The sequence below is a fragment of the Sinocyclocheilus rhinocerous genome, unplaced genomic scaffold (genome assembly GCF_001515625.1).
Source record: "Sinocyclocheilus rhinocerous isolate Xijiao unplaced genomic scaffold, SAMN03320098_v1.1 scaffold2061, whole genome shotgun sequence".
Classification (NCBI taxonomy): Eukaryota; Metazoa; Chordata; class Actinopteri; order Cypriniformes; family Cyprinidae; genus Sinocyclocheilus; species Sinocyclocheilus rhinocerous.
In genome coordinates, this window is record NW_015633531.1 from 500,076 (window position 1) to 512,167 (window position 12,092).

Consider the following 12,092-nt stretch of genomic DNA (forward strand, 5'->3'; position numbering starts at 1 on the left):
CTGATAACGGCTGTCAGAAGAGAGAACGATGTCAAATTTACCGTCCCTCCCATAGACGCTGCATTAGAAACACCCTCGCATTAGCGTTAACTGTTTTTTTGTAATTTGATGCAAAGGTGATATAATACAAAGAATAGTGTTATAAATGTACATACATTAAAAAAAAAATACAAATATGAAAAACTTTCGAGGATTTACGATGCTGATGACCGTTAAACGCGTCATCACAGTCTTGTGAAAAGGGTCCATCACCGCAGATTAGCATCACGCAAAGGCGGGGTTTGGAAAAACGAATCGTTGAGCGAATCGTTTGGGAGTCGTTCCCTGTTGAAAAAACCAGGGTATATTTTGAAGCATGGCTGCTGGTTGAGCTGGTTTAAGTTGGTCCTTTGCTGGTCATGAGCTGGTTCTTAGCTAGTCATGTGCTGGTCCTAAGCAACTAGCTCCAGCTCAGGACCAGCACATGACCAGCTTAAACCAGCTCATGACCAGCTAAGGGCCAGCTCAAACCAGCAGCCATGCTTCAAAACATACCTAACCAGCATATGCTGGATTTTTCAAGAGGGTTGAGCAAGTAAGGTAAAAATAAATGCATATTATAAGACGATGAAAGTGGTTTTTGACTTTGCATGCATGTCAACCTATTGCTGGGAACTCCCAAAACCAAAATATGATCCTTTCATAACCCATAATAGGGGCACTTTAAACTGAGGCTAAAGTTTGGCTCATGAATATTAATTAGGTTATATTCAGAAGTGCTGTGCCCCTCAGACTTTTGAGCCAAGTGGTATTCCCACTGGAAACTTTCCAGGCATCTTCCATAGTTTTATTCCTACTTGAGTAACTGAATTCAGACATTTTATAGTAGCTCTTTTAAATTTTCGAGTCTTGAAATGTTATACACACATCTTTCTGGTAAAAGAATGCAATTTGTGACTATTTTTCATAACCAATTTGTGTATAAACATAATTAGCACTCCAAACATTATTAAAGTATCCTCAGTGATTGAGGCCCAGTCCAACAGTAATCACAGATAGACAAAGAAAAACTAAAAGCAGTTTTATTTAAAACAGTTTTAGTTTTAAATCGGATTTAAAATACTTTCAATTCAATTTCCATATAAATGATTATATCTTGGAAACACAATATTTCTTTGGCCTTCTGACGGATCAGGATGTAGAAACACTGACATCTTCAGATTCCCAGAGTCTCTTTGGTCACCTGACATCCGAGCAGGACATTCCCCACACACACACACTGAGACAGATCTCCCACTGAAACACACACACACTCAAATCATCAGTGTGTGTCAAAGAACTGAAGATATTTGCTGAAACGTCTCTTGATGAACGCTGACTGAATTAATGTGGTCTGGAATGGAGATCGCACCTTTCTGAGAGCCGATCCATGACGCTGCCTTCATGGCCACAAACTGCCACTCCACCTGCTGCTCTATTTTACAGCCGTATAACCAGATCAGAGCCAGGAGAGTGGCCCATACTGACCCATCCACCTGTGTACAAACCATCATCCACTGCATTTGTTACTGGACACTGCACACAATCATCACTGTCTTATTATTTCATCACAACTCTCACCTGTGCTGGTTTCTGATTGGTCAGCTCATCCTCCATCTTCCCAAACACATCAGCCAGTGTGGCGTCCAGATCCCAGCAGCCTGACGCCTTTTGCAGAGAAACCAGCTGCAGTAACGGGTCTGCAGGTGAATACACATACAGAGAGACAGAAGTTCATGCATTGTTGAAAAACCTGTTCAACAAAAATCCTGAAATTGTCAATAAAAATAATAATAATAAAATCAACAAAACTGGACAAAATAATGAGCAAAACATTATTGATATTTTCACAAAAATGTGAACACAATAAGCAATAGGTGCAGTAGTGTTGTTCTTGTTTTTTGTTAATAATAAAATTAGTGTAATGTGTTGTCTTTTTTATTGTTGTGTTTTTTGCCTCTTTATCCTTGGTTGGTTGTTTTGACCTCGATATTGGACTATGTTTGGAATGACATACTACTATTACATTCTCACTATTATTGCAATGTATAATATTTATGCAAATTTTTGTGTGAAATACCCCTATGATGACCTACTACATTTGTCAAAATGTTCAGTATACAACATCTCTGCAAATGAGAACAATAATCATTAACCACAAGGTGACTTTGTTTCAGAATGAATTAAATAAAGCACACACGTTTGTTTCACTATATTAGTTAGGGCATTGCATATACATCCATTGATTTTATATCAGGTGATGATATTTGATGATATCAATGATATTTTCTTTCCCCAACCCATCCCCTATGCAAAACACTACATTTAAATTAAAACATGTTTTGGCTGATTTATAAGCCTTTTTAACTAGTGAAGACAAGTAAAATGTCATTTTATTTCACTGCATACGTGAGAACATTTGACCCTCACAAGAATAGTTAAACAAGTACACACACACACACAAACACAAACACACACACAAACACATACACATACACAAACACAAACACACACACACACACACACACACAAACACAAACACAAACACACACACACACACACACAAACACGTCAATCACTGTGGATTCATTGCCTTACCTTCTGTTACTCCAGTCACCTGTTCTGGAGCAAATGTAAAAGACAGAAAACAAGAGAATTAGCCTTTTTCACACTTCTGTGTTTCTGGCTTCCGGACTGGCGCTTGCAGGGTAAAAGTTTTTCCGGTGACAACTGCTTAACAAGAATGAGTTCGAGAATCAAAGTCTTTTTATACAAATTAGAGATTATGAAAATGCTTGAACTGCCAGTACTTTACTCTACAAAGCGCAAACATTTCACAATTAACTTTTTGCATCAGCTCGGGTCATCAAATACAAGTTTGTTTAATTCTAAATGGTGGCAGTTATAATTCCGTTCATTTTGCTGTTCTGTCCGTTTGGTGCTGGCTGTGCATTATGACTCTCCACGTGAATTTTTTTCGCTATTATTATTATTATTATTATTAAAGTAATATTGTATTTTCTACTTGCTCTCCTTTGCATTATTAACGTGATGGCTTAAACATACATTGTATAATATGTGCCCTGGGCAGAGGCGGACATTTACTTGAGTATTGTACTTAAGTACACTTTTTGAGTATCTGTACTTTACTTGAGTATTCTTTTTTCTGGAAACTTATGACTTTAACTTCACTACATTTGAAAGACATATACTGTACTTTTCACTCCACTACATTTCTATATTAGTCCTTTTTTGAACACTGACCAGTTGCAAATGTGATATGTATTTACAATTCAATAATAAGAAGTTAATATTGTGGTAAATATTAGACACAATATTGTCTGATTTTGCTAAATTGTGTAGGTGAAAACATTACCTATAAAGCCACAGAAGAACTCTTGTGCGTCTCCTAATAAAACACAATAGGTGTTGGACTTGAAGCAGCACTGCACAGACTGTTCTGTGTGTGACATCAAAGTACCGCGAGAGCGATTAGACAGCATTTTTAAAATGTTTGTTTTGATGTCAAATAAGTCTTGCGCTGTTTTGCTTTTTTGTTAAAGCAGTGTTGCTGTTGTAAAGTTATACAAAATATATTTAATATATAAACATAACATATTTGTCTTAAATATATACATGCATGTGTTTGTATTTATATATACATAATAAATATACACAGTATACACACATATATTATGTAACCAAAAACGTTTATTTCGGATGTGATTAATTGCGATTAATCGTTTGACAGCACTAGTAAAAAGTGATGTCGGAGATGGAGAATAGAAACCATCCGGCACTATGTTGAGCGTATTATCTCACGAGTCAGCGGTCTGAGTGGCATAAGAGTGACATACAAGTAAAATGTTATTTCTTTGTAGATTATATAACAACAACTTGGAAAACAGAAAAGTTAAGACGTATTATTTGAGAAAAGGGCATACTAATATAATAGGGGCAGACCTGTAATGGAACTAACTTTACCCTGCGCTGACGTAATTTCCGATTTTTGTGAATAGATTACGTTGTTGTTTTGAGTTTAATATGCTTCAACCGGACTCAGTTAGAATTGTTTGATGTATTCTTGGAAAAAATGTGTATCTGGATATAAATGTTGTCATTTTTAAGTAATTTATCACGATGTGGTGATTCGAGGGAAATGACTGAGTAAACTGAGATACGCTCAAATGTACCGGAGATCAAAGACTATATCAAAAGTAGTGCTGTCAAACAATTAATCGTGATTAATCGCATCCAAAATAAAAGTTTTTGTTTACATTATACATGTATGTGTATTGTGTATATTTATTATGTATATATAAATACACACACATACAGTATATATTTTGCAAATATTTACATGTTTATACATTTATATATTCATATTCTTATATTTTATATTATATATAAATATATTTAATATATAAACATAACATATTTGTCTTAAATATATACATGCATGTGTTTGTATTTATATATACATAATAAATATACACAGTATACACACATATATTATGTAACCAAAAACGTTTATTTCGGATGTGATTAATTGCGATTAATCGTTTGACAGCACTAGTAAAAAGTGATGTCGGAGATGGAGAATAGAAACCATCCGGCACTATGTTGAGCGTATTATCTCACGAGTCAGCGGTCTGAGTGGCATAAGAGTGACATACAAGTAAAATGTTATTTCTTTGTAGATTATATAACAACAACTTGGAAAACAGAAAAGTTAAGACGTATTATTTGAGAAAAGGGCATACTAATATAATAGGGGCAGACCTGTAATGGAACTAACTTTACCCTGCGCTGACGTAATTTCCGATTTTTTGTGAAAAAGGCTAATTCGTGTCTCTACAGCAAAACTGAACAAATACATTTCCAAAACACAAATAAATAAGTCCTCTAAAATGACTGTATGTTTCTCTTTCTTGTTGAAATGAAAATGAATAGTAACAGACTGACAATGTTCAAAGGCATGAACACATTTATGATCAGAGCAAAAGAGAAACATTTGTTTGATAATCTCTGAAGGATAAATGAAGTTGTACATCACAGTGAATAAAGTTGGTGAAAGGGTGTGTTTGATTGATTTGACACTTACTCTCCGTTACCAATGCTGAATAAACATCCTTCTCTGAGCATTTCAACTTTTGGGAATCTGCCACAACTGTCAAAAACACACCAGCACATTCAGATATTAAGAAATAACAAAAGTGAACAAACGGAAATAATAAATACACAAACAAGAAAAGCTCTGAAAGAAGACTAACTTCATGCATCCTGGGATGCTGTTTGAAGGAGTTCACATGCTCACTATTCACTCCAACTCATGCAAAATAATGTGTCTGAGTTTGTTCCAGACAGTGGTGGGGATTTTTCAATGACTCTTTTTGCAGGATACATTGTTACACTATTAGGTGGTGGCAAGTGACAAACTGTGTCTGAAACCACCCTTCATCCTCTTATTAAGTTCTCATTTCATTTGATAAACATTGATACTGGTTTCTTTTGACTAGTAACAGCTCTAGTGTGGTGTCTTATTATTCTAAATGAATTTATTGGTAACATTTAAGAATTTGACATGAAAGACGGGTTTTACATTTAAAAAAATTGCCCTGGAAGTTAATTTAATGGGGCAAATGTGCTAAATACGCTGATTTAAGTAATAGATGATAGAACAATGATGAGAATATTGCTTCAGAATAAATTACATTTACACTACAAAAAAGTCAAATAAGTATAACAGTTCTCAGATCCCCCGAGAACACCATCCTTAAAATAAAACCCATATATATAAAAATTTCACATGCAAACCCAACACACACACACACATAAGAGTAGTCAGTATAATTTATCTTACCGTGATTACGAGACAGGGCTTGACGCAGTTTCCCTAAAAAACAAATTAATTTCACATCTTGTTAACTGTTAAGTGACAGGCACTCGTTTAGTGCTCTCTGTTTAGCGCTGTGGTTTGGTGAGGCTTATAAACAAATAATTAAATGTACCAGTTTTGTAAAAATCAATGAAAACAATTATTTCTTCAAACATTGCGGACTTCACTCTTTCACGAAACTAATATTACATTGAAGTGCATTTACCCAGCAGTGATTTAGATTTAGTTCGTTCAGACGCAGGTGGCTGAGCAGTTCGTGCATCTACAGACAGAGAAAGCAAAGGTCAGAACAGATTCAGATCTGGAGAAACAGCCAAGAACAGACACATCCAACAGAACTAACAAACAAGAAAATCTTTGGAATAGGGATGGATTGAAGTTGACATTTTTGGCCCGAAACAATTTTGCTACTGCCTTTGTATTGCTTTGATTGTCAATGAACCCATAAAAAGAGGTACACTCAGCACTTTTAGCACTCAGTCATTTCTAGTGAATGTTACTGAATTAATGTTGTGAAGTTTGTCTTAGCAAATACCACAAACACCTTCTTGCAGGCACAAGAAACCCACACAGATTAAAAAGAACCACTTACCACATCCTCCTTAAAAAAAACCTGTACATTTTACATCTTAATGAGGTCAAATCAACACCTCAAATGCATTAAAAACTGTAAAGTAACAAGAAAAGCATGAGAGAATGAAAAGAAGAGTCTATATTATTTATCTTACCAGAGAAGGCTCCGTAATCCATCTCTAAAAAACAAATACATTTCACATCAAAATGAGCTGCTCATACCAAATGTAAACTGTGAAGTGACAAGGAACTACAATATGTTGAAATTATCATTTTAGCTGCGTTTTAACATTTTGTGAACCCTGGATAAATGAAATCCTGGGTCTACATTTCAGATTGCTCAATGTACTCAGGGTTAACAATTCATTCTAGGTTCATTCAAATTCATTCATAATCTGCTGTTTCACGCTGTACATTCCTAAACCCTGGGTTAACGTCCTTATTTGCAAATTTGCAGTGTCAGAGTCATTGACTGGACGAACACAGCACTCAACCAGTTTACGTAATGGCTCTAGCACTGTACATGCTTAATATTATATATTGCCGACTGTACTATAAAGTTTATACTGAATGGACTTTTCAGACTATAAAGGTAAAAATAAAACAGTCTCTTCTTCACTCCAACTGACGCGATGTCCGTCACCATTTGACATTTGCTCCCTTACTGAAATGGCAGTTTATCCAATGGGCAGTGTTTCCGTGACTGTGAATATGATGCATGCAACTGCCTGTTGGTTGCTAAGCATCTAGTCGAAATAATGTAACGCATTGTTTCAAACTAATTTGACACCGCAATGCAGGGTTAACAGGGTAAAAGCGCTGTTAACTCTGCTCTGGACCAGGGTTTCATAACCCTCGGTAAAAGCAGTGCTAACCCAGCTTCTACTTTACAAGCATGAACCATTTCTTTACCCAGGGTTAAAAGCATGTTTTAGGACATCAATAATCTGGAGTCACATGCAGTGTGAAAAGAATACTAATATGAGAGGAGCTTGTTATTAAAAAAGTTGCTCATGTATTTGTACTGCCAAAAGACATTTTTACACAATTTTGAATAAAAAAAAAAAAAATGTTTTTAATGTTTTTATTTGCAAGATGGTGACTAGACACCATTCACATGCAACTGTATGATGACAATGTAGTGTACTACTTTGAAGCATTTAACACAGAAAATGTCTTTCACATACAATATTTATAGAACAGTGGTTAGTATACAGTGTATATTCAGTCTGTAGCGAGCAAATGAACTACAATTCCAGTCCAAACATAAACTGTGTCAACCTCATGTCATATTTGGCAGTTGGTTGTGTGTGTGTGTGTGTGTGTGTGTGTGTGTGTGTGTGTGTGTGTGTGGTTCAGGTATTCTCTACATTCCGGGGACCAAATGTCAACACAAGGATAGATTTTTGAAACTAAAAATGCATTTGTTTTCCATAAAGGTTAGGTTTAAGGGTTTAACAGTGACAGAATGAATAATACAGAAAAAAATGCATAATCTTAATCAACAATCATTTCTTCAAACACCACATATTTCACTCATTCCGGGGACCAAATGTCAACACAAGGATAGATTTTTGAAACTAAAAATGCATTTGTTTTCCATAAAGGTTAGGTTTAAGGGTTTAACAGTGACAGAATGAATAATACAGAAAAAAATGCATAATCTTAATCAACAATCATTTCTTCAAACACCACATATTTCACTCTTTCATATAACACTTTCACATAATATTACATTAAGGTGCACTTACCCACCAGTGACCTACGCTTAGAGCGTACAGAGGTCTCTGGCTGAACAGTTCGTGCATCTACAGACAGAGAAAGCAAAGGTCAGAACAGATTCAGATCTGGAGAAACAGCCAAGAACAGACACATCCAACAGAACTAACAAACAAGAAAAGCTTTGGAATAGGGATGATGGATATGGACATGTTTGGCTAAAAACTACTTTGCTATAATCCATAGCCAAAAACCTTTATTTGCTTTTGAATTGTTTTGTTTGTCAAACAAAAAAGGTACAAGAGCCATTTTTAGCACTCATTCATTCCCAGTGAATGTAACTGAATTGATGTAATATTGTGACATTTGTCTTATAGCAAATACCACAAACATTCTTGCAGGCACAAGAAACCCACAGAGACTGGAAAGAACCACTTACCACATCCTCCCTAAAACAAAAAACTGTAACGAGGTCACATCAACACCTCAAATGTATTGACAAGAAAAGCATTTGAAATCCTTGCTGTCAGGTAAACACAAAATACCCACAATCAGAGCACTAATGCATAAAGTCTGTGTTTTACTACGTTGTCAAATGAACTACTAGTCAGCAGTGTTGGGGAAAGTTACTTTTAAAAGTAATGCATTACAATATTGCGTTACTTCCTAAAAAAGTAACTAATTACGTTACTTAGTTACTTTTTATTGAAAGTAATGCGTTACGTTACTTTTGTGTTACTTTTTAAATCTGGGCTGGGCTTGCTTGTTTGCTTTTAATATAAAAAGTTATATTTTTGGCAAATGTAAAAGCCCTTTCACACCAAAAGCCTCAGGCTGAAGGAAATGTAAATTCACATCTGTACAGTATACACAGAAGAAGAAAGTTCAACACCCATGAAAAAAAAACAATCATTGCATTAAATCATACTTCACAAAACTATTACATTGAGGTGCATTTACCTGGCAGTAACAGGCTACGTCTTTTGTCCCTCTCAGCTACAGGCAGAAAAACCAAAAGTCAGAACAGATTCAGATCTGGAGAAACAGCCAAGAACAGACACATCCAACTGAACTATAAACAAGAAAAACTTTGGAACAGACTCATGTGTTTATTGTGTAGAATAGAATAATTTCTTAAAGAGATCAAATCAACACCTCAAATGTATTAAACTGTGTGAAGCAGTATGCTACAACTTAATGTAGCATACTACTTTGAGTCATTCAGCATAGAAAATACCATTCACATACTATTTTTAAAGAACAATAAGTCATAAACAGTGTATATTCAGTGTGTGGTGAGTAAGTAAACTAGATTTAAGTTCCGAACACAACCATTGTATCAATCTCATCTCATGTTTGGCAGTTAGTGAGGTTTGGGTTCCCAAGGTTTGGGGGGACCAAATGTCTTCACTTGCACTTACCCCGGATTGGCCTAGGGTTTAGAGTAGAGTATTCTGGCAGAGCAGAATACTGTTTGCCAATGAAGCATTCATGTGTTTAATAAAATCTGATTGATCATGATGAATTAATGTTGGGATGACTGTTTCTGTTCTCGTAGCTAGTAATAAATAAAACTGTCAAAGTCATGAACTAGTGAGGTATTAAAGCGCCATCTGTTAGAAGACTTAATGCAGGATGGAGAGTTACTTATTTGAAAAAGTAACTCAGATATTTTCTTGTAAATTAAAAAGTAATGCGTTACTTTACTAGTTACTTGAAAAAAGTAATCTGATTACGTAACTCACGTTACTTGTAATGCGTTACCCCCAACACTGCTAGTCAGTAACTACACTGATTTAAGCAGCTCAGTTATTTTTAAGCTGTGTTTGATTCATTAAAATGAACTGATTCATTGCAGTCATTCATTCTGGAATCAAAGGTTTGTGCTGCAGATTCAGACACGCAGACTTGTCTTTGGTTATTGTGTGGCGTCTCACTGTTTTTCAGTGTCTTACACCATGCATGTTTCAGTTTTGTACTGCCAAGATAAATGTAGTTCAACTTTGGAAAATGTTGGAGTAGCATTCGGAGTAGCTGTGTGGTTTAGTGAGGTTTAGTAAATAAATAATGAAATGTACCATCAAATATGCCATGAGAAAAACAATCATTGCATTAAATCATACTTCAAATCATGCAAAACTATTACACTGAGGTGCATTTACCTGGCAGTAACAGGCTACATCTATCGACCGACTGAGCTACAGACGGAGAAACCAAAAGTCAGAACAGATTCAGATCTGGAGAAACAGCCAAGAACAGACACATCCAACAGAACTATAAACAAGAAAAGCTTTGGTATAGGGACGATATGGACATGTTTGGCTGAAAACTACTTTGCTATAATCCTAATAGCCAAAAACTTTAATTTGTTTTGTTTGTCAAACCAAAAAGTTGTGATTTTAAGCGCTCATTAATTTCCAGTGAGCGTAGCCGCAAGAATAACTGTCCCACCTAATGTTTCACTGCGTGTCTTCAGTAAATCCTGACAGTAGCTGCTCTTTTGCCAACACAAAAAAAGTTCAAAAACAAATACACAGCAGAACTGTTTCCGTCTCCGAGCAACATGCAGCATTTTTGAATGAGAAAATTTTTGAGTCAATGTAGCATACTACTTTGAGTCATTCAGCATAGAAAATACCATTCACATACTATTTTTAAAGAACAATAAGTCATAAACAGTGTATATTCAGTGTGTGGTGAGTAAGTAAACTAGATTTAAGTTCCGAACACAACCATTGTATCAATCTCATCTCATGTTTGGCAGTTAGTGAGGTTTGGGTTCCCTAGGTTTGGGGGGACCAAATGTCTTCACTTGCACTTACCCCGGATTGGCCTAGGGTTTAGAGTAGAGTATTCTGGCAGAGCAGAGAAAGCAAAGGTCAGAACAGATTCAGATCTGGAGAAACAGCCAAGAACAGACACATCCAACAGAACTCACAAACAAGAAAAGCTTTGGAATAGGGATGGATTGATATGGACATATTTGATCCTAAAGGCCGAAACCCTTTATTTGCTTTTGTATTTTGTTTGTCAATGAACCCATAACAAGAGGTACAAGAGACGTTCTCTTTCAAACATTCGTTCGGTATCTCACTATGGGAATCGCCTCAGGCGTGACCAATCTTGGAAGCACCAATTACACCACGTCTGCCCATTGCTTGCTTCGGACAGCATATCTGCAATACGGGAGTATTGTCTATATCCCATAGTGAGATACCGAACTAATGTTTGAAAGAGAACTTTAGGTTACTCACGTAACCCCAGTTCTCTGATAACATGAGTGTGGTATCTCACCACACTTCCCTCCTTGCAGCAGCACGGAGAAGAGATATGCTGAGAATGTGGTAGGGATCGTTATGCAGTGCTATATATGAGGGAGGCGGGACTCCCGCATCACTGTCGTGATTGGTCTGTCAACTGACAATTGTAATTGGTGCTTCCAGGATTGGTCACGCCCGAGGCGATTCCCATAGTGACATACCTCACTCATGTTATCAGAGAACCGGGGTTACGTGAGTAACCTAAAGTTTTTATCACTTAGTCATTTCCAGTGAATGTTACTGAATTGATGTTATATTGTGACATTTGTCTTACTAAACACCACAAACGCATTCTTGCAGGCACAAGAAACCCACGCAGATTGAAAAGAACCACTTTCCACATCCTCCCTAAAACAAAAAAACCTGTACATTTCATATTCAAACGAGGTCAAATCAAAACCTCAAACGCATTAAACTGGGCCACCGTCCCTGTGCACGGCCCAGGTGTGTTTGATTCACTAACTGATTCACTGCGGACATTCATTCTGGAATCAGACTACATTGGTTGCACTGCTCGTTGCTGTAGTTTCAGACATGCAGACTTGTGTCTTTGGTTATTGTGT

General features: G+C 36.3%; 1 protein-coding gene across 1 annotated transcript; it reads right to left on the bottom strand.

Moving 5' to 3' along the window:
* Positions 1-1,156: 1,156 nt before the first annotated feature.
* On the bottom strand, positions 1,157-11,680 carry LOC107744229 (von Willebrand factor A domain-containing protein 5A-like). The gene is made up of 12 exons (XM_016557754.1): positions 11,632-11,680; positions 11,464-11,542; positions 11,032-11,105; positions 10,372-10,407; positions 8,242-8,298; positions 6,646-6,669; positions 6,123-6,179; positions 5,882-5,914; positions 5,123-5,188; positions 1,600-1,718; positions 1,391-1,514; positions 1,157-1,275 (listed from the first exon to the last, which is right to left on the bottom strand). Exons 1-12 carry the CDS (start codon positions 11,678-11,680, stop codon positions 1,196-1,198), a joined length of 798 nt encoding a protein of 265 aa, XP_016413240.1. The 3' UTR covers positions 1,157-1,195.
* Positions 11,681-12,092: the final 412 nt, after the last annotated feature.